A 23,749-nucleotide genomic window follows, 5' to 3' on the forward strand; every position below is an offset into this window, starting at 1 on the left:
AGAACTAATAAAAGTCTGATTAAATGTTTTTTTTTGTTTGAAAGCAGAAGTTTATATATTTAAAGAAGAACATTTAAACTTTTGTGAAAATCATGAAAAATGACTTGCAAACTTAAAAAAAAAAAACGCCGGCAGGGAAAGAGCCATAATGGTAGCAAGTACTGGCCTGGATGGACTGTAGTAACATATTGGTTGTCTTCTGATGCTGTTGTCTGAAAGGCGCATTATACTCAATTATAGTCAATTAATGGCCTTCTTAGATGAGCACAATATCTCTGAAATTTTTCAATCTGGTTTTAAACCTTTACATAGCACAGAATCTGCACTTCTTAAAGTTTTTAATGATATTTTTTTAACTACTGATTCTGAGGACTGTGTTGTTTTGTTGCTTCTGGATTTGACAGCTGCTTTTGACACCGTGAACCACGATATTCTGATTTCCCGTTTGGAACATTGGGTGGGCATTAAGGGTATGGCACTGAAATGGTTTAGGTCTTACCTGGAGGGTAGAACATTTTGTGTAAGTTGTGGAGATGCTGTGTCCTCTTCTGCCCCATTGTCTTGTGGGGTTCCACAAGGCTCAATATTAGGCCCCCTTCTGTTCTCTCTGTATCTACTCCCATTGGGGTCCAGTTGGTGCAAAATGCTGCCGCACGTTTACTAACTGGAACACATAAGTTTTCACATGTTTCCCCTGTCTTATCCGCACTACATTGGCTCCCTATACAGCAAAGGATCCATTTTAAGATTCTGTTGTTTACGTTCAAAGGCCTAAATGGCCTTGCACCGCCTTACATCTCTGAACTTTTACATCCCTATAGACCTACCCGCTCTCTCAGGTCAGCTGATAAACTGCTCCTTAGTGGGCCTTAAACGAAGCGCAAGCTTAAAGGGGATCGGGCTTTTGCGGTTGCGGCTCCTAAATTATGGAACGAGTTACCTTTATTCATCAGGCAGGCATCATCATTACCAGTTTTTAAGTCTCTTCTTAAAACCCACCTGTATGCATTGGCGTTTGAAAACTGAAATTGAAAATCTGTGTCTTGTTATACTGATGGCATGTTGTCTTTCTATGGTTGTATTACTGTTAGTGCTCTTGTAGTCTTGTGTGTTTTGGATGTGTTTTAATGTTTTTTATATATTTATTTATCTATTATTGTTTTTATTGTACAGCACTTTGTGTCCGCTCTGGATGTAAAAGCGCTTTATAAATAAAGTTTGCTTGCTTGCTTGCTTATACGCAATTTCAAACCACAATATGCAGCTCATCCATAATTTAGCAAGTTTGAGACCTTAAACCATGAGATATGAAGCGTTTTGTGCTGAAAAAAACAGTATGTATGCACTGCTTTGTGTACAAAAACCCATATAGGAAAGCCAAACAGTCAAAAACAATTGGTTCAAAATTAACATAGGAAACCTCTGTATTTGAAACGGCAAAGTGTTTTTCTTTTAGAGTGAACCTTTTATCTGATCTATGACAGGTTTATTATTTTATCTTATCTTGACCCTCGTGTGAACATTTTAGCGTCTTTGTCTATGGGTCTCCAGAGCCTTCGAGTCACCACGTGTGTTCCTGTTGAGCGTGTAGGGTTGATGTGTCTTTGATAGCAAAGTGTGTGTTAAAGTTTTCAAGACAGCTTAGATCATGACACACAAACACACACCTTCTGGACAAGTAATGCTATGACCTTTTCATGCATTCGCACGATTTACTCGCTCGTCTTCCTCAGAGGAGGGTTGTGAAGCGCACTGGCTCTCTCAAACGTGCCGGGCAGATCTCCTGCTACGAGGGCGGATAAATGAATTGAAAATGAAGATGAGCCGTTGTCGACTTGTTAAACGCCCACACCCCTGATCTCCAAACCAGTCTTCTCCAAAGAGCATGCAAATGCATCTGCTCTTTATAGCAATTATATGCGATATAGTTTTGGATAGAGACTTTGGAAAGAAGAAGCATAAAGCTTGAAATGCACTTACTTTTTGGTTCTGATCTGGTGTTTGTTTGGTTATAATGTATTTTGCATGTTTGTTTTTGCCCTGGTATAACTCGGCTTGTTGCAGTGCATTGATTATTGGTAGAAATGTGTGGTTTGGGTTTGGTTTTGGTTTTGGACTGGAGGTGAGGTTTCTTTTAATAGACTTATTATAAAACAATGCTGTACGTAGTGTAAACACGTTTTAGTTTTGAATGCTATAGATGTTTGTGGTGAGGCTTGATGCTAGCAACACCAACATCACATGTTCGATTCCCAGAGAGCACACACATTGATATTAACAGATGCATAGCTTTAATACACTATCAGTAACTTTGGATGAAAACATCTACAAGAAAACAAGTTTGGTTTCTTTCATTGTATTAATTAGGTTGCTCAGTTTTGCACATTTTAATGTTTTTATATCCATTTAGCCGAATCCATTAGCTTTCCAAACACATAAACGATCAAAAAATATTTGTGGGTGATGATTGCTGGCTGTCTGAGGAGGAGGAGGAGGAGGCTGTGATCTGATTCACACACAAAGTTTATGAAGACAGATTTGTTTGAATATTAAGTAGTCTGACTGAGCATGTGTCTCATTCAGAGGAAGGCAGTAAAAACTTGTGTGTTTGTGTGTGTGATGTAGTACAGTAGATATAACTGTCTGCCAAAAGATGCCGGTGTATATTTAGTGGGCTTAGGAGTATATTCAATAGTCACCATATATATTATAGGGATGCACCGAATGTGCACCGAATTTTGGCAATCAAAATTATTTGGCTGAATTTTTTTTTTTTTGGTTCGGCCGAATAAGTCAATAGACTGAATAAATATTATAGAATAATTATGTTTTCGATGACGTGAAGAAATGGCAACCAGCGTAGAGTGAGAAACACGCACGCTTTATAAATGCAGCAAACATGTCGGCAAAGTGGATGCATTTTAAAGTGTTGGCCGAATAGATATGGTTGTCAAAAATTCTGTGCATCCCTTATATGTTATGATGTCCAGATCGTTACAAAGACCTATTCAAACTTTAAACCATACTCCAGCCAAATATCAAAATTACCCCATTATTTACACACCTAGAACCTAGAAAATGCACTTTACAGACACATTCTGCGGATACCAGAGACTATTTTAATATTGCTGAAAACACCGAGGTTAGTGGCCCTTTAAGCAATCCGAAATACATATCTCCATCATTTTTCGGACTAACACATTTTGAGTAATTTTAGTAAATGTCCTTTCTCTTCCTAGCTTTATAACATTAGAAAACAGGGATAATGGAACAACTTCTGACTTTAAACCCCCCAAAAGTTTTTTATCCTTCACAAAAGTAATCCACACGGCTGCGAGGGGATTTCATAAATATTTTAAACTTTAATAACTAGCTTCTGGATGACGCCATCTTGGACTCGATTAACGAGAGAGTTTTAGCACAAGGAACGTTGGTTGCCATGGGTACGTTGCGTAGCGACTCTCTCGTGAATTTATATTAGTCCAAGATGCCGTCATTACCAGAACAGGGTTCCCACAGGTGCTTGAAATCCTTAAAGGTTTGTGAATCTGGGGGGGAAAATTCAAGGCCCTGGGAAGTTTTTGAGAATATACATTGTAGGATACAGGTCATTGAAAGTGCTTGAATCTACAGGAAAAAAAATCTGGAAAAAAATCTGTATAATTCCCTGTGTAGTGTAGGATAATATCATAAAAAATGGTTCGCTTTAAATGCTTATATCATCTCTATGCACTGAAAAAAATGATTCATTCAATTTACTCAATTTTTTAAGGTAAGGGGTTGCAATCAATTTATTTAAGCTAAATTTAAGCAAAAAAATAAAATAAAATTAAAAACTTTTGTTTAAATGTAGCTTAAATAAATTGATTGCAACCACTTACCTTAAAAAAATGATTTAATTGAATGAATCATTTTTTTCAGTGTGCGAATGTTGATTCATACCAAAATGCTTTTTTGCATGGTTGTGTTTGACACATGAAAACGTCTCGGGTTACATATGTAACAGTTGTTTCCTGAGAAGGGAACGAGACGCTGCGTCTCCCTTGCCATACTTCCTGCGTCCCTGTAACGCCGTCTTTGGCAATATTTCAGATAGCGATATACTTCCTGGCTCCCGCCTCTCCCTGTCTTTGTCGTTAAGCTTCACTATTGGTTGAATTTGATATACACATTCAGATGCACTTACCCCTGGAGGCGTCCCCAAAGTGTCACCGCAGTGACGCAGCGTGAGTTCCCTCAAAAGGTAACAATATATCAAAAGGTAACACGATGTAACCTTGCTCTCACTTGAAATGTGTCCCCACATTTAGTCCTTGAATTTGAGGGTATTGGACCTGGAAAGTCTCTGAAAGGTCCTTGAATTTGAAGTTAACCAAGGTGTGGGAACCCTGCCATAATCTGGTTATTATAGTTTATAAAGTTTAAAATATGGTATTTGTCTTACAAAATCGCATTGATTACCCACAGAAGACCTTTATTAACCCATTGGAGTTGCGTGTATTACTTCTGTGAAGGATGGATGCACTTTGGGTGGGTTTTGAAGTGGTTCCCTGATCCTTGTTTTTAACTGTTATAAAGCTTGAAAGAGCAAGGACATTTACTAAAATAACACCAAATTTTAGGTTGGAGTGTTCCTTTAAGTCACACTACGACCAAGAGTAATAAGTAAAAAGCTTGCAAAAACACTAAAAAGTTGTTGTTTTACTTCTTGCATCAGACTTTGAATCTAATTGCTTTCAAAGCTTTTATACATTTTTGAATATTTATACAATAAAATGTTGTTAGACGGCTGAAAATATAAATCATTTATTTATTTATTTATTTAGCTGTATCTTGCAGGGTTGCTGCCCACACACAAACAAAACTGCCATGCGTTGTACATTTTTCTCTTGACGTTTTGCAGTTTGGCCCTCCAGTGGTGTGAATGTGTGCGTTGTGTGTGTATTTGGGTTTTGGCCCGACAGCGATGAAAGAGGCCGACTGGTGCTGCTAGAGTCTTGTTTTTATCACAGAGCTGCCTCTTTATTTAGACGTCTGAATAATAGATGAGCGCTTAAGTGCCAGAGAGAGATGGAGCATCTCACTTATGGACTGGGTTCGACTTAATTTAACTTCATTCAGGCTCACACAGACCTCTCATTAGGACACATTGCACACCAGATTCAAACCTGCATCTGTTGAATGGGCAGCACAGCATAAGATGGCTAAAGCACCAATATGCCACAGCACCCAATGACAGTTTAATATACATATTTTGACCTTTAATTATTAATAGAGGATAGTTCACAGAAAAAAATCGAATGAGGGTGCTCCTGTATAGCTCAGTGGTAGAGTATTGTGTAAGCAGCGCAAAAGCTCATGGGTTTTAACCCATGGATCACACATATTGTTAAAATGTAAACATAATGCACTTGAAGTTGCTTTGGATAAACGAGTATGTTAAATGCATAGATATACATGAATAAACAATGACAGATTTTTACTTATACCCTAAAGAATGAACATTGTAAAGCATTTTTAGAGTTTTAGAGCTGTCAAGGTCACCTTGCTCTCCCTCTGTGGGTGCAGTTTTTGTATGGCTGACAGAGTCATTCGGCTTACGGTGCATTTCTCTTTAAATTACTCTCACTATCCTTTCATTTCCATCTCTCTCAGTACAAAAGGGTCATTGCATCGTTCCTCAGCGCTCTCGCTCTCTCTCTCTCTCTCTCTTTAATTCTTTCTTTCTTTCTCTTGTCTGCACGGCAGGGCATGTAGGGGTCGAGGGTGGAGCATAACTGGGTCACTGGATACCCTGTAACAAATAAGCACATATTTTAATGCTTACTATGAACTCTGTATTGCATAGCAATTTCTGACTGCATGCTGATTCAACAGCAAAAAATGCATTTGACCATGACTGTTTTGCTGACACAAGTTTAGACTGCTATGATAACGGATCAATTGTGAACTTGTGATGCAGTATACCACTCATGATGTAGTTGAATCTCATGATATAATTTTTTAACTTAACTAAATCGAATTCAGTACTGCACAAGTGATTGGCGACCTTTTTATTTGAAATACAAATAAATACAAATAGGTCTTTAACAATTGCTGTCCTGGTTGTATGGAGAGGTAAATGAGAGGTTTTTAGAGGAAGTCACCCGTATGTACAGTACATGAGTTTTTGGAGGCAGAATTGTGCCTGGTACAGGTGCCAGCCCTCACAGATGGTCACCATGCCTCCTGCCTGCCGCTCTGAATGTGGCACTCTGTCCGTCCGTCTTGGCATCCGTGCCTGGGTCAGAGCTGCCAAGCAAAGCGGCCAGGAGACGGCTATTCGGTCAGGATTATAGTGCAATGAGTAGCATTTTAGACACATCCCATTCATACATACAGTATGCTTTTATGCGCACATATACACAAGTGTCACATAAAACTCTTAATTTGGTTTTATTTTATGCTGATTAATAATATAATTTTGTGTGGTGACCGCATATAGTATAAGTTTTTAAAGGCTTTGAGATTGCGATTAAGAAATCTGACTTACTGAGTTGTAGTTTTTAATTTTTATCAAATTAAACTAGCAATCTGTGGTGGGTTGGGATTTGGGAATTTCATTTATTTTACTTTCATGCATTAGCCAGACGCTTTTATCCAAAGTAACTTAAAGTGTATTCAAGGTATATAAGTATATGTGTTCCCTGAGAATCAAACCCACAACATTTGCATTGCAAATGCATTAGCAATTAAAGGATTAGTACATTTTCTTAAAAAAAATAAAATCCTGATAATTTACTCACCACCGTGTCATCCAAAATGTTGATGTCTTTCTTTGTTCAGTCGAGAAGAAATTATGTTTTTTGAAGAAAACATTCCAGGATTTTTCTCATTTTAATGAACTTTAATGGACCCCAACACTTAACAGTTTTAATGCAGTTTAAAATTGCAGTTTCAAAGAACTCTAAACGATCCCAAACAAGGCATAAGGGTCTTATCTAGCGAAACGAATAAAAAATAAAAATATGCACTTTTAAACCACAACTTCTCGTCTATCTCTGGTCATGTGACACGCCAGCGCGACCTCACGTAATACGTCATCATGTAAAGAGGTCATGGATGACATATGCGAAACTACGCCCCATTGTTTACAAGTGTGAAGAAAGAGGACCGTTCCGACGTTGTTTTATGTCGAATGATACTAATTAACGTCTTTGTGTCAGTTTATTGTTTAAAATGGTCCGCAAATGTGCATTTCATATATGTAACACGTGACCTTTCCACGTCATTACGCAATTACGTAATTAGACCGGAGATAGTTGTGGTTTAAAAGTGCATATTTTTAATTTTTCTTGTCAAAAATGACAATCGCTTCGCTAGATAAGACCCTTATGCGTCGGTTGGGACCGTTTAGAGGCCTTTGAAACTGTAATTTTATACTGCATAAAAACTGTTAAGTGTTGGGGTCCATTAAAGTCCATTAAAATGAGAAAAGTCCTGGAATGTTTTCCTCAAAAAACATAATTTCTTCTCGACTGAATAAAGAAAGACATCAACATTACAAAATAATACTAACTTTAGGATGAGAACACTTCTTTTTACACTTGTAGATGAATAAAGTGGTTTACTTTGTTCAGGGGCTCGGCCATTACATGAATGATAACAGGATGAGAGCAACATATTAGATGCACCGCCAGCAGGGCAGTTAATGGCTCACGAATTGGTCTTTTAAAGAAACCAGTGTCATTCGGTGCATTGGGAAGATGATCCTGCTGTAGTGTAACCATGTGCCTCCCCACAAACATGTGTATTAAAACCAGCCGGCATTTCCTGGTGACTGCTCAGATCCAGACTTTTGTTTTCTCCTAGAGTGGACAACGTTTTAACCCAATTTATTCGCCTCTGTCTCGTTCTTGAGGAGCATTAGCTACACCCTGTAAATGGAACGGGCGGCATTTTATTGGCCTCTGAATTTTGTATGGGTGTATGGGGGAAGGGAGTGTCATGTCTAGACTGTGCACCATAGAGCAGGATGGTTTGCTTTTTATTTTCCATTTGGGCATTTGGCAAAATGAGTCTCTAATACTTCAGCATGATTGCAATTTAGAATGTTGGTCTTTTAAAGATGAACCCAGACCGTGAAGATATAAAAGATAATTGTGAAGACTTGAACGCTGAAGATAATAGACAGTACAGACGTATTTTTGTTGTTTCTACTGGTCAAAGCTTTTAGCCACCAGAACAGAAATATGTTTATGCTGCATGAAAAGTAAAAGCCAGCTAATGGATATCAGTTTGTTTTTTCCTAGGCTTTTAGTCTCATTTTGGTGTTTACATTTTATACAGTTTACCATGTAAATCTTTCCAGATCTTGTTTGCAGGGTTAGTTTCGGGCCAAACACGGTTGTACACTTTACAAACAAAGCAGACATCACTTCACCTTTAGTAGTTTTCATGGCATCACAGCCCTCATTTACGCCTCTTAATATTAAAGCCTAATTTCATCTGCCTTTTAAAAGCCGCAACGTATGTACTCGTGTGTGCATTATTAATGCACATCTTATGTGTGTACAATGCAAATGCTGGTCCTTAAAGAAACAGTTCACCTAAAAAGGAAATTTACCATTTTGTCAGCTGACCACAGTTTTGAAAATGAAAATATCCGTCACTTTAAAGCAACACCAAAGAGTTTTTTTTTACCTTAAAATAAGGTTTCCAAAAAGTTTCAGTCGTTCATCCACTCAAAACAGGGTGAATGGCACTTTCACATTCGCTTTGCAGCCCTCTATCGGCCAAAACCGCACTAAAGAAGTTTCCAACCGTCGGGTAGTGGTCCTGTAGTTCGAGTGAAAACTACAAAAAATTGCTTTACGGCAGACCTACAATCCAATCAGAGCCAGCTATGCTGCAGTATTTACGACAGTGCTAATGAACAATTACGCGTCTAACCTGTAGGGGGAGCAAAGAGCAATAACTCTTTAGTGTTGCTTTATGTAACGTTGTTGAAGAAGAAATGCAATATGTGATAGATTGCTAAATATGCGATTAAGTTTGTAAAATCGAGTTTAATAATAATAATAAAATATATTTAAAAATGGAACATCATACATGTTTCACATGTTTCATTCTTTCTAGGAAAATAAAGCATAACTCTGTCTCACCAGTCTCTCTGCTATCTGCATCTCAAGTTATTTCACATCTATTAAAAAAAACATATTGAGACATGCAAGAATTGATGACATTTTAAATGACATTTATTTATATTCAGAGCTTGTAGTTTTGATTTCACTTGCACCGAAGTAAAAAATATTAAGTTGTTTTCACAAACGTATAGGAGACATTTATGAACCCACTGGGGTTAATTGGATTACTTTTATGATGGATGGATGTGTATTCTTGAGCTTCAACTATTTTAATCTTGTGCGGGAACTCTTTCCCCGCTTGCGTTTTTAAAAAAAGATGCCAGCTAGCGCCAGCATTTTTTATGATTTTCACAAAGGTTTTATGCCTTCCAGAAAATGTTCTTCTTTAAATATATAAACATACAATATATCAAATGAATGAACAGACCATCTGCTTAAAAAAGCAGTTCTCGTTTTATCACCTATCAAATATGGGTAGGTTTCTTCAAAAATAAAAAAGTTTGAGCGAAATATTAATAATTGAATTTTTTCCATTGACTTTTGATAGAGATCAGATTTGGGGCGATGATCAAAACATACATGGAGTTCTTACTGTTTGCCCTAAGGGGTTGGACAGATTGCCGGAAAAAACTCATCATTGGCAGGGAAGCGTTTTCTCTTAGTTGACGATTTAACTCGCCAATGGCGGGGAAAGAGTTAATATAGGTTTGTTAGGAAAAAGAGAGTAAATTACAAAATAGTTTTCATTTTTGGTTAAACTGCTTCTTTAACACTTTAGGAAGACAGTAGCGGGGGGTCTGGCTCCAAAGCCTCCGATCAAACCCAGTCAGGTTGCTCAGCCAGACCAGGACATAGTAAGAGATTGCAGGGTTCTGGAGCTTTGCCTCTGTGCTCTTGAGTTGGAGGGCTAATGGACCAGCACACCCACACTCTCAGTAAGAGGAGGGAGTGATCGTGATGAGCCTGAGGGATTGAGTAAACATGAATGAGATCTCTCCACCTACGAGCACTTGGCAACAGAAGCCATTGATGTTGTTTTGACACACAAGTGTAAGAGAACAAATGATTCGAGTCGAGTATAGACCCCGAGTAGACTACAGATGGGTCAGGCTCTTCATATGCACTTTATGATAGATACTGTGACCAATGATCCTGTGATCAGGCAGGGATTGACAATGAGGATAAAAGGCTAATTATAGTTGTGCGTAGGTCCTGTGGCGCCGAGGCTACGCATTCGTTTTTATATATAAAACTTTTATATTTCATTTTTGTGAAATGTTCTTTACACTATGAAAAGCGTTTGACTAAAAGATTCTTTGAGGAACCAACAATGGTTCTTCTTTGGCATCAAATGTGCATAAAAGGCTGACATGCAGTGCGTTTTGTATAGGAGCTAGTTTTAAAGTGATAGTATTTAAAAATACTAAAATAAAATAATATATGTAAAATAATATATTTTGTGGAATGTTTGAAACCAAACCGATTAGAAGCCCCAATGACTCCAATCAGAAGACTTACTATGCCATTCCCTACTATAGATGTCAGTGGGGATTCTGATTGGTTTGGTTATAAACATTCCTCAAAATATCTTCCTGTGTTTTCATCACAACAAATCTTTTTGTTTTGATAATAAATGATGACATAGTTTTCATTCCCTTTAAGATTTAGATTAGTGATAGACCGATATATTGCAGTGGCTGATATATCGACCGATATTTGGATTTTTTATTTTTTATTACCTGCATTGGTCATAAAATCTTTTCAATTGGCCAGTGCATTTTTCTATTGTTTAAATATTTAGTTTGTAATGAAAGACACCCAGAAGTAAAGCCAAACTCTGACAGACAGTAAAATGACAATAATGATACACACAACAACACTCTGGTGTGCGGCAAAGTCTTATTCAAACAGTACCATGAGATGTCAGATCCACATTTATTATGTCTTGTAAATATGTTTTATTATGCATAACAAATGTAACGTTTATTTAGTTATTTATCACAAACATATATCAGCCACATATCGGCCATACTGCTTTCTAAATATTAGTATCGGCTATAAAAAAAAAACATATCTGTCGAACACTAGTTTGCATGTGTCTATTGCAGTGAACCTGTTTGGTAGCTGTGGTATTGTTGGGATGCGGTTCTTGATGTCCAGGCCTCTTGATGATCAATGATTCGTCTTCTTTAATCCTGTGTGTTTATTTGTGTGCGTGTTTGCCCCAAGGCTCTTTGGCATCAGATCAGAGCCATTCGAAGTAGCAATTAGCCCCAATAATCAACTACAATACACCACAAACTTTGCTTTCCACAAACAAGATAATTACAGCCCTTCACGCAAAGTCAAATTTAGATACGTCCCGACTTACTGGCTTATGAATTGAAATTCGTTCTGATATGCTTTTTCTTTTTTTATAAACTGTCAGTCTGAAGGTTTGGACACAAAAAAGCAAGGATGAAAGTCCACCCTGAACTAGGGCCGGGTATTGGCAAGGGCCTCACGATACGATACGTATCACAATACATGGGTCATCATGAAACAATGTATCTTGATACGATACGATACATTGCAATACTTTTTAATCAAAAATGTAAAAAAATTTGAGCAGAGTTTTTGTACTTTTTTAAGCCAAAATGCTTCCACACGTCGGCTTTGAAAGCTGCAGGTGTTTTTAAATTTTCTGTCATTTTCTCACTCCCCCTAACTTCTGAGACATTGGCCGATAGCCCTATATGACGGACAACTACAGCGGGGTGGAGGAGGTTTTTTGAGGCACACAGAGGGATTTGAAGGGTTTTTAAAAATATCGATAGTAGAGATTAAAATATTGAAACACAATTGTCGAAAAATGTGTCACGATAGTTAGCTGTAGTTTTGCACAGCCCTACCCTGAACCCCGATGTCAATTCATACAGCATGTATGCCAGCATTAGCCACCTCATAACAAATTTTGAGATTGTGTCGGACATACAATTCTTTTCGAAACCGTGTTTGTACAATGCATTCAAGGTTTGCTTTTTTACACATTACCTCATAACCAAACCGGGTGATTCTCACAAAATCCAGATTTAGAAGGTGTCCAGCATAAGAATTTTTAAAAAGCCCTTGAAGCCATTTTTTTTTTTTTGCACATATAAGATTAATGTCTGAACTTACTATAACCGTTATTTTTAGAGGATTTAAAAAAAATATATTTACATTATCATTATCAAAAATTATCATTACTGCAACATTGCATTAAATATATGCATTTACAAACTCATGTTTCTGTAATGAGAACTAAACAAACTACGACAAACACAATTTTAACTTTTTTATCTGGAGAGAAAAAATAAGAACTGCTTACCTGGTAGCCATCTTGGGTGTCACAGCCAATTATGTCCCTTCCAACTATTTTTTTAAATGTTAGTTCCTTGAGGGCTTAATGATTGAAAATTGTTGCGGAGGATGAGAAAATTGGTCTTGGACACATTTATATTCCTTATTATTGTCTCTACATTTACCATTGATAACCAAATACCACATGTTTCTTTACTGTAAATGTTTATAGTATAACATGCACTTTTTATTTTTTTTATTTTTTTATTATAAATATTTCCATGTCAAAGAACCCAAATCATGGACACATTGCGGTAATGAAAATTTTCCCCTTAAATGTGGAAAAAATAACAAAATTGTTTTCTATGATGTCATTTGAAAAATAGTACATGAAGAGATGTTTGTACCTGTATGCTTCTTATTTTGATAGCATTCACTTTTTTATCGAAATGTTTCGTGACCCCTCATAAGTCTAATTTCGTGAGAATCACCCAACCGGTTACCTTGTATTTCTAGAATCCAAACCTAGGTGAACTGCAAGAAACTACATATTATGATCATTGTTTTTAGAAAGGTTCACTAGAATTGGTTAATGAAATCACCAATGATACAATAATATTTATAAGAAGGAGGTATGTGCATCTAAATCTTTGACTGAGATGTTCAAATTCTTCAACTTGTAATGTGCAAGTTGATGTTTGCTGGCTTAATGATGCTCATTTTTTCCCTGAGATATCAAGCATTCACTCTCGTTCTGTTCTGAATGGGCTTAAGTAAAAGTCATTACAGCAGCGTTTTCTTTGGGAGTTTGCTGGAAACATTATTAATGTTGGCGTTTAAGACAGATGGGAAGTGTAAGTCACGTGTTGTATTAAAATGAACCACTGGTACATCTATCTCAGAGTCGCAGAGCCGAGCGAGTCTGCAGCAGGACAGATACACACACAGAGAGACAGGATTATAAATAGCTTAAATCAATAATACATGACACCATATTTCACATATTTGGAGTTGGGCTTCAGTGCCCTGAGGGGGAAAGGATGAAAATACCATTCTTGCCGTCTCTTTCTTTATTTCGGGTCTGTCGTTTCCCCTGAGTAAAGCGAGGCTTCGTGTTTATACTGTAGCATCCATCTTTTATTTATGTCTCTCATCTGTTTGGCTGCCTGCAGATTTTCTTCATTCAGAGCTGATCATTAGAGAAACTGCATTATTTACCACGCAGGCCAGCGTCGCTGAAGGAGTAGAGAGGTGTTGTCCTATATCCATAAGCCTGTTTTAGTACATTAAAGTGGCTTGGAATAGAAAGTTACGCCATCTCTACAGCTCATACACTTGTGAATGACTCAGAACCACAAAGGGTTAACTACTGTGTCCGTCCGGCCAACCATCTGTCCTTCCATCTATCAATCTGTCTTTGTCTCTCTGTCCATCCATCCATCCATATATCTGTCTGCCTTTTCTTCTGTCTATCTGTTCTTCTGTCTATCGGTTCTTCTGTCTATCCTTTCTTTTTTGTCTATCTCTCTACCCGTCCTTCTTTATTGGTCTCTCTGTACGTTCTTCTGTCTTATCCATTCTTCTATCTGCCTGTCTGACTGTATCTGTCTATCGGTCACTCACTCCATTCTTCTGTCTGTCTATCTGTTATTTTGTCTGTCTATCCATCCTTCTTTATGTATTTATTTGTCTTTCTGTCTGTCCGTTCTTTAGTCTTATCCATTCTTCTTTGTCTGTCCATCTGTCAGTCTGTCTATCTATTGGTCTATTGGTCTCTACGTTTTTCTGTCTATCCCTTCTTCTTCTTTGTTTGTCTGTCTGTCAGTTCTTCTTTCTTATCCATTCTTCTATGTCTGTCTGTCTGTCTGTCTATCAGTCTATCCATTGGTCTCTACGTTCCTCTGTCTATCCGTTCTTCTTTGTTTGTCTGTCTGTCAGTTCTTTTTTTTATCCATTCTTCTATGTCTGTCTGTCTATCGGTCTATTTGTCTTTCCGTTCTTCTGTCTATCCCTTCTTCTTTGTCTGTCTGTCTGTCAGTTCTTCTTTCTTATCCATTCTTCTATGTCTATCTGTTTGTCTGTGTGTCTGTCTGTCTATCGGTCTATCTATTGGTCTCTACATTCCTCTGTCTATCCGTTCTTCTTTGTCTGTCTGTCTGTCTGTCTGTCCATTCTTCGGACTTATCCATTCTTCTTTGTCTATCCATCTGTCTGTCTCTCTGTTTTTCTATCTGTCTATCTATCGGTGTACTGGTCTCCCCGTCCTTCTGTCTATCCATTCATCTTTGTCTGTCTGTCTGTCTATCTGTTCTTCTGTCTATTCATTCTTCTTTATCTATCTGTCTGTCTATCCATCATTCTTTGTCTGTCTGTCAGTCAATTCTTCTATCTTATCCATTCTTCTATCTGCCTGTCTGTCTGTCTGTTTGTCTCTCCATTCTTTATTTATTTGTCTGTCTGTCCATTCTTCAGTCTAATCCATTATTCTTTGTCTATCCATCTGTCTGTCTGTCTGTCTGTCTGTCTGTCTGTCTGTCTGTCTGTCTGTCTGTCTGTCTGTCTGTCTGTCTGTCTGTATATCCATCTGTCTGTCTGTCTATCTATCTGTTAGTGTATTGGTCTCTCTGTTCTTCTGTCTATCCATTCTTTTTTGTCTGTCTGTTTGTCTATTTGTTCTTCTGTCTATCCATTCTTCTATTTATCTGTCTGTCTGTCTCTCCGTCTGTCTGTCTCTCCGTCTGTCTGTCTCCCCATTCTTTCTTTCTTTATTTGTCTGTCTATCCATCCTTCTTTGTCTGTCTGTCCATTCTTCAGTCTTATCTATTCTTCTTTGTCTATCCATCTGTCTGTCTGTCTGTCTGTCTATCTATCCATTCTTCTTTGTCTGTCTGTTTGTCTATCTGTTCATCTGTCTATCTGTTCTTCTTTATCTATCTGTCTGTCTATCCATTCTTCTTTGTCTGTCTGTCAGTTCTTCTTTCTTATCCATTCTTTTTTGTCTATCTGTCTGTCTCTCTGTCCGTTATTCTGTCTTTTCCATTCTTCTTTGTCTATCTGTCTGTCTGTCTATCTATCTATCTGTCTATCGGTCTATTGGTTTCTACGTTCCTCTTTCTATCCGTTCTTTGTCTGTCTGTCTGTCTGTCTGTCTGTTAAACTGTCTATCCATCCTTCTTCGACTGTCTGTCTATCTGTCCTTCTTTATTTATTTATTTGTCTATCCATCCTTTTTTGTCTGTCTGCCTCTGTCCGTTCTTCTGTCTTATCAATTCTTCTTTGTTTATCTGTTTGTTTCTCTGTCTATCTGTCTGATTGTCTGTTTCTATCCCTTCTTCTGTTTATGCATTCCTCTCTGTGTGTGTCTGTCCGTCTGTTTATCTGTTCTTTTTATTATTTATTATTTTCGGTCTGTCTGTCTGTTCTTCTGTCTTATCTATTCTTCTCTGTCTATCTATCTATCTATCTATCTATCTATCTATCTATCTATCTATCTATCTATCTATCTATCTATCTATCTATCTATCTATCTATCTATCTATCTATCTATCTATCTATCTATCTATCTATCTATCTATCTATCTATGGTCTCTCCGTTCTTCTATCTATCCGTCCTTCTTTGTCTGTCTGTTCTTCTGTCTTATCCCTTCTTCTTTGTCTATCGACCTGTCTATCTATCAGTCACTCCATTTTCCTGTCTATCCATTCTTTGTCTATATATTTGTCTGTCTGTCTGTTTCTATCCCTTCTTCTGTCTTTCCATTCTTCTCGGTTTGACTGTCTGTCTGTTCTTCTGTCCATCCGCTCTTCTTTGTCTATCTAAGCTATAAAAACATATATCTTATCCTGGAAATAAAAATATGTACTTCGTAATGCAATGTGGGATTTGTTGACAGTGCAGCAGTTGCCCGGTGGGACAGGTGACCTCTCCATCAACTGTACTGAACTGAGTTAACTTTATTGTTAAGAGCTGTTGTGGAAATCCAACAACATTTCCTCTTACCTCCGCACATCCTGACTCACTCCCGTACATTTTTTCCTTCTTCCACTGACTTTTAAATATTTTCTATTTCAGCGCGCGTTTATCAGAGCAGATCTGTTTGAAACTAAAATAGCTGGGCAGGATAAAGGAGTTTGTATCCGGGAGCATTCCGAGGTTGTAAAGATGTCATGGAAAAGGCCTTCCCATGATTCATGGAGCGTTCGTACTTTGCATGAGATCCGAGTCAGTTTTTGGCATCCCTCCATGTTCGTCGAGTCCAGGTGTTTTTTAATGTTCACTTCTGCTGTTGATCTAAGTACCTAAACGTACATCCTGAACGCCGTTAGAGCTCCTCACTCTTTCACCAAATGAAGTGAGCTCTATTTTTGTCCGTGGCTGTGTGTTTATATACGAGGGTTATCTGTGAATCTGTGTGTGGTAGGGATGTGTTGCCGTCATAGCTGACGCTGTGCAAGTCAATCAAGATTTGATCTGTTTTCTTAAGGAATCATGTTTTTAAAATCAAAGCATGCCGCCAGGATGCAAGGTTATTTTGGAAGGTTATGAGCACATTGTCTCTTGGGTAGCCTATTGCATACTACTACTATTACTAATAATAATATTTATACAATCTTAATTATTTGCTCAAAAGAAGTAGCATATATAGATATGTTAATTTTTGTTACAATTTTCTACAACTCTTTTGTGGTATACACTTTAAATGTGATCAACTGATTCATACCATGATGTAAGAGTTTGGTCATACCACCACTCATCTTTATTTTACGGCCCACTTCCCCTTTAAAGAGCTAAACTCAGTCTCTATAGTGGTCGGAGTAATCTTAAGAGAGAGACTCTTGATTACATTTCATCTTTTGTGCGATAAGGTTTATTTCAGCGAGAGCTTGTTCAGATGAGAGTCGGGATTGTGTTCTGCCTATTCTGAGCCGAGAGGAGTTTTAATGCTCGAGGGCTCTTTGTAAAGGATCCAGCAGCACTTTGGGTGTTGGCCGTGTGGTATTGTTTGCTTGCCGTCGCTGTATGAAAGGAATCTGTAGGATAAATATTTCAGCGCGCACTCTCTCCCTTTCTGTGCTCGTATCCGAACACGCTGCGTATTGATTAACATTGAGCCCAAGTAAATGTGCCATTGATTTTCTGCTTTGTTAAGCGTCAGGCTTTACCAACGTGACCCGTCAGCTTCCCCCGTACTGTAAAGATGGACCTCCACTTCACCTCAATGGACCTCCTCTGCCTCCACCCACAGAGCTTCTTTATGTCGCTTGTAACCTTATAGATAAACTCTACTAACTAACTATCTGCTAAAACATTTCATCCCTGAATTTATGGATGGGGTGTCACGGGATATCCCAGATGGAGGTTGGCTTTCAGAATCCTAATGATGTTTCATCCCTCACAGCTCAAATGATTTCGTTTGTGATTTCTCTGAAGCTCAGACTACATTTTTATTTGGAAATGTTACAGGTTTTCTGAAATATAAGTTACAGAATTAAGATACACTTACTGTAGAAAGTTAGATGCCTTCTGATTGATGTTTTTAGCACATCAGTTGTTTATAAACATTCAAATAGGAATGCATACGAAAATGTATTATATATTTGTGCATTTCGCAGATGCTTTAATTAAAAGCGACTCGTGGCGCATTATTTATCATGTTCCCTGTGATTCAAACCCTGGGATTGCACAATGCTTTACCTATCAACTGGGCTACAGGAACAAATTATAACATTATTTGAAGTTATTTGAACCAATGATATGTGATAGTATATTTGTCCCTGGACCACAAGACCAGTCATAAGTCGCACGGGTATATTTGAAGAGTTTGGTTCCAAAAACGCAATAAATCCATTTTGACTAATTTGGGTGACAAGATAAAAAACAAAATTTTTGTTATAATTTTCACAAAGCATCTTTAGGTTATAATAACATAAAAAAATTTAAATCCATAATTTATTTATTATAAAAACTGATTATTTTTTCTGCAAAAAAACCCATGACATTTTTTTTTCAATAGGCTATAAATCTATTTAATCAATATATATATATATATGTGCATTCATTTTTGCCATGTGATATTCATTTAGTTGACTGGTGCTATACACGGATTAAAAAAACATAAATGTCATTAATCAAAACACTTACTTTGTCATATTAAGAACACTGTCATTGCTGCTGTCATGTGGGATGTCGTCGCTGAACTTTTTTGACAGCGATCAGCTTTTATCGAGTTTTGGGGAAAAAGGGAGAAACGATGACAGAATAACACAGCGGATATCTGACATTTTTTAAATGGCGTTTATTGCGTTTTGGAACCAAACTCTTAATTTATAGCAATAGCCAACAATGCATTGTATGTTTTAAAATAATTTATTTATTTATGCCAAAATTATTGGAATATTAAGTAAACATTATGTTCCATGAAGATGTTTTATAAATTTCCTACCGTAAATATATTATTAATTTAATTATCATAGTAATATGTCTTGCTAAGGACTTCATTTGGACAACTTTAAAGGAGATTTTCTCAATATTTTGATTTTTTTCTACTCTCAGATTTTCAAATAGCTGGGTGAGATTCTTGGCCAAATATTGTCCTATCCTAACAAGCCATACATCAATGAAAAGTTTATTTATTCACCAAAATATTATATGCAAAAGTTTTAAACTCAAGGGCCCTGTAGCTCTCTAACTTTATAACATGAATGATTATGAATAAGAAATGGCGTGTGTTTTGTTTTGTTCACAAAAGTAGATGTCAATGACTTCTAGATTAATTAGGTGACAGGCAAACTAGGCTTTGGCTTGGGAAATGATCGTATTAGCACTGTAAACCCCTGCGTTGTGTGTGCGCAAGCATGCGCTTTTGCATGTTCGTTTGTTTTTCTCTTGATAATAGTGACTGCAAATGAAAAACGTAACGCTTTAAGAATTATGAGCTTAGTGATTCAGCAAAACATTGTGCTGGAGATGATCGATGGCTGAAACACAGGGGTTTGAGTTCACGAGCGTAAGGATATTCCTGTCCGATGAGTCAATCAATCAATGAAATGAACAACTTGAGAGGAACCGTAAATGAGCTGTACAGCTGAGCTTCCCATAGGGCCAGCCGGGAATGGGGTTGTTAAATGTATAGTCATATGAGGCGGGTGTTTGTTCACACTGTTTATTACGCCACCGCACTGCCATTCATTAAATCAACTTTTTCTTTAACGGGATAGTTGACTCAAATGTGACAGTTCTGTTATAATGCACATACAAAATGTATTTATCTATTTACTCGTAACGTATCTGCTTACACACCGCCAGCGAATAGCACAAGCGACAGCAATCGTTGTCGACAGGAAGTGGGCGTGTCAAACTACACGACAAAGTTGAGAACAGTTCAACTTTATGCAAATGACAAGTGACTTTCAGAAGTGTCAACCAATGAGAGTTCACGTCATCCGTCTTTCGTCATTAAGTGAGAGGACACTTAAGGGCCGTTCACATTATTATGATGACTATAAAAATAAGTTTTAAGAACTTTTATATTAAAAAGGAATAGCAATGTCACAGCACAACTATAATGATAAAGATAAAATGAACAATACCGTGGGGATCACTTTCTGGCCAATTTATTTTTTCAACTGATGAACGATAAACCATTGACCGCCAATCAAATCTATTTGAACTTTAAATACACACGCATTTGAAATGACAGATGACACAGTGGAGAAGCTCATTGTTGAGGTCCATAACATAAAATTACCTCAGATATCCAGCGCTGTCATAGTTGCCACAATATCTGGGATCGTTATCGGGGCAGATCCTAGCCTTTTTTGCTGGATCGGATATCGGACTAAAGCCCCCTTTCCACTGCACACGACATACAGATACGGTTGTCGGACTTCGCCCCCTAGTGGCAGGTGTAATACAGTTTCAATTTAATTGTAACATGGGAGAGAATATTCATTCCAATATTCACCATAGTGGAATAAATCAATGAACGCAAATGAATGAAACAATAAACAGCTCTATATGAACAAAGACTGTTTTCAAACAATACTAATAAAGTTTTAACAAAAAATAATTAATAATTTTTACTTCACACACAGTTTTTGATTGGAATACATTGAAATAAATCACTTCCGGTTAGCATATCGTATGCGTTCTAGTCACACAAGTTACAATCCACAGATGGTCGGCACCTAGCCCAGCCCTTTTCCGACTCTCCGTAGGACATTAATGACTTCCGGTTTATCGGCCGTCATTTGTTGTGTGCAGTGGAAAGGCGGCTTAACAGAACTGATCCAATTCCAATACTGTGCTTTACCTGTGGTTGTTACTGACAAGTGATTAAAATGACAAAGTATTATAAAAGGGGCAGCAATTTTGTTCACGGGATATGCATAAATGGTCTGGTCAAGCGCATATTCATCCAAAAAATAATCGGCACACACAAGCGTTTTTTTCACTGCCAGTTTTGCGCATATTAGAAAGCACTATAAACATTTAACATTTTGGGCCCTATTTTAACAATGTGAAACGCAAGTGCGAAGCGCAAAGCGCAAGTGACTTTGTGGGCGGATCTTGGGCGCTGTTGCTATTTTCCCGGCGGGAGAAATAACTCTTGCGCCAGGCGCAAATCAGTAAGGGGTTGGTATGAAGTAGGTTCATTATTCATAGGTGTGGTTTGGGCGTATCGTCAAATAAACCAATCAGAACGTCATCCAACATTCCCTTTAAACGCAAGTGCGCAAGTTCCATGGCGGGTTGCTATTATTATGACGGATTTACCAGGCGCACGCCAGGAGCGGTTCACAGCCGAGGAGACCGACGTTCTTGTAAGAGCAGTCAAAGGCAGAGAAGTTGTTTTGTATGGGGATGGGAGAAACCCGCCCAAATCAACGTCGGTTAAATAGGCGTGGGAGGAAATAGCCGCAATTGTCTCATCAGCTGGCATCCCCAGGACGTTGCGCCGCTAGCGCTACAATGATGTCAGGAGACGGGGGAATCCCAAGCTTGCTAGCATAAATCGGGCACGCCGTGTAACGGGAGGTGGATCTGCCTCTACACAGACGCCAGCAGAGGACATCACTGCGTCCACCCTCACTGCTGAAAGCCAAGAAACGCAAGCAGTCCAACCCCAAAGTACACTTATCAAGTTCACATACATTAAGGTTTCTTATGAAAACATTTGAATTATTATTTACATAAAATAAACGTAATACAGCCACACACAATCGTTATTTGCATGATAATTTTTTAACGCAGCCACACAAAATAAATAAAAACTATCAGCACAATGCTCACCACTATGATTCCCCTTATCTCATGTGTTAATATTTTTTTATTGTAACAATTTATGATTTGCAAAAATAACTGTTGCATCTGTGTAGATTAGTTAAGCAAAGTGTGTGGGCGTTGTGCACGCAATACATTATGGTTAAGCATGCACCCTTAAAATAGCATAATGAACAACGCGCAACATGCCACTGACTTTAGACTAGTTTTTTCTGGTCAGTGGCGCAATTGTTTTTTGAAACTGCAAAATAGCATCAGGGATGGTTTGCGCCGCAACACGCCTCCTTTTTTGCCCTGAACCGCCCAGGAAGCGCAAGTTCATTCCCTAGTTTGCCGACGTGCGTCTGTGGAGGGAAAAACCCGCTGTGCGCCGGTGCAAAATACGAATGATACATGCATCACTGACAAAGTCAATTGCGCTGGGTGCAAGATAGGGCCCTTTGCGTGTGTATGTGTGTGTGTGTGTGTGTGTGTGTGTGTGTGTGTGTGTGTGTGTGTTTGTGTGAATGCAATTTTAAATTGAAAGAAAAATACAGCATTAACGTATCGGTATCAGCGAATACTCAGTATTCTGGTATCAGATCGGCAATGGAAAAGTGGTATCGGTGCATCTCTAGTTATCGTTATAGTTAACGTTATGGTTATTGTTAAAGTGTGAACGGCCCTTTACTCATTTGTTTGTAGTTGTTACTGGGACAACCAGAATTAGAAAAGCATATCTCATTGAAAGAGACTAGCGACACACAGCGACAAAGTCGCTGGCGGTGTGCATGCACAGTCAGTGATAACCAGTGGGTGCATTTTTAGATACTACAGTCATAGTATTTTCATTCTTTTTAGTTGTCTTATTTGCTGAATTCTTGGGGCAGCACTACACTTCCGATATTTCTGAGAGATCCACCAATCAGAGAATTTGCTGTTACTATGGAAACTGGTATCTTAGCAAAAAGCCCAGTAGTAATAGCCCACTACCATATAACATTATGAATGACGTAAGCGAATACTGTATTTGAGTTACTTCAGCAACAATTACTTACACCTGTTTTGCACCCTTGCTTTAAATGCTTGCTTTGAATCAAATATCGTGATTTAGACGAGATCATTTTGAGACGGTTGCTTTGGTTTAATGCTGAAAAATCTCGATTCAAGATTGGCCATGAATGGGGGAATTACTTGCTGAACCAAGGCCGCTTCAAAAGTGGGCGGACACTTTTGAGCTCTGTGTAAACATCATTGAAGTCCACTAAAGAGAAAGAGAGAGAAAGAGAGAGAAAGGGAGAGAGAGAGAGAATCCTGGATGTACTGTGAATCTGCTCCGTGTTCCAGGAAACTACAGCAGTGCACATAAACACTCGGCATGCCTGCAACGGTCCTGTGATGTCATCAGCCAAGGGGACGGAAGGGAGAAACGGGGAGGGGCAAGAGGTGAGGGAGAGAGATACAGATACAGCCTGAGGCAAGAGAGTCAGAGAGAGACGGGGAACGTGAGAGAACGCGGCAGTCAGTGCCGTTTCATGCATCGCGTGCTGCTCGTGGGAGAGACAGCGTGTGTTTCCCCTCCGCCAGAGTCGGTGTAAACCATTCGGCACGGTGTCCGCCTGTCTTGCTGTTCTGGACCCGAGGGGCTGATGGGTAAGCGGCGTTTTGTACAGGCTGTTCTGAGTGTTTGTATGTGAAGGAGGTTGCGTGGGCAGACGGGTGTGTGGAGGCACTGTGTCTTTATTGCGTGGTGCTGAGATGTGCTAACACTTGTAGGTGTGTGTGTGTGTATGTATGCATCCTTGAACAGTCTGTGATGAATAGTGAGACGGCGATGAAAGCTTTTCAATACACTTTATTGTCACTCCTTCACTGTATTGTGCTGAGTGTGTTTGTGTGTGAGGTTACGCTTGGCTGTGTTTGTGGTGCAGGGACTTTGTCCAGGACAGACTGTCTCCAGAGGATGGAAACTAGGGCTGGGCATATGATGTTATTTGACTTACAATGATAGAAATGTGCCGACCGGTAAAGACTTGGCGAC

The 23,749-nt window shown here is 38.4% G+C and overlaps 1 protein-coding gene across 4 annotated transcripts in view; it reads left to right on the top strand.

The window, feature by feature from the left end:
• hdac4 (histone deacetylase 4) overlaps window positions 1–23,749 on the top strand; it is a 256,174-nt gene that overhangs the window by 95,512 nt on the left and 136,913 nt on the right. The window contains exon 1 of one of the 4 annotated variants that reach the window (XM_065252264.2): window positions 23,141–23,361. The exons of the other annotated variants lie outside the window; for them this stretch is intronic. Within the exon in view, the coding sequence (XP_065108336.1) occupies window positions 23,358–23,361 (4 nt within the window). The 5' untranslated portion in view covers window positions 23,141–23,357. Of the gene's footprint in view, window positions 1–23,140; window positions 23,362–23,749 lie in introns of those variants that run through there. 4 annotated transcript variants of the gene reach the window in all.

The sequence above is a fragment of the Paramisgurnus dabryanus genome, chromosome 15 (assembly GCF_030506205.2).
Source record: "Paramisgurnus dabryanus chromosome 15, PD_genome_1.1, whole genome shotgun sequence".
Classification (NCBI taxonomy): Eukaryota; Metazoa; Chordata; class Actinopteri; order Cypriniformes; family Cobitidae; genus Paramisgurnus; species Paramisgurnus dabryanus.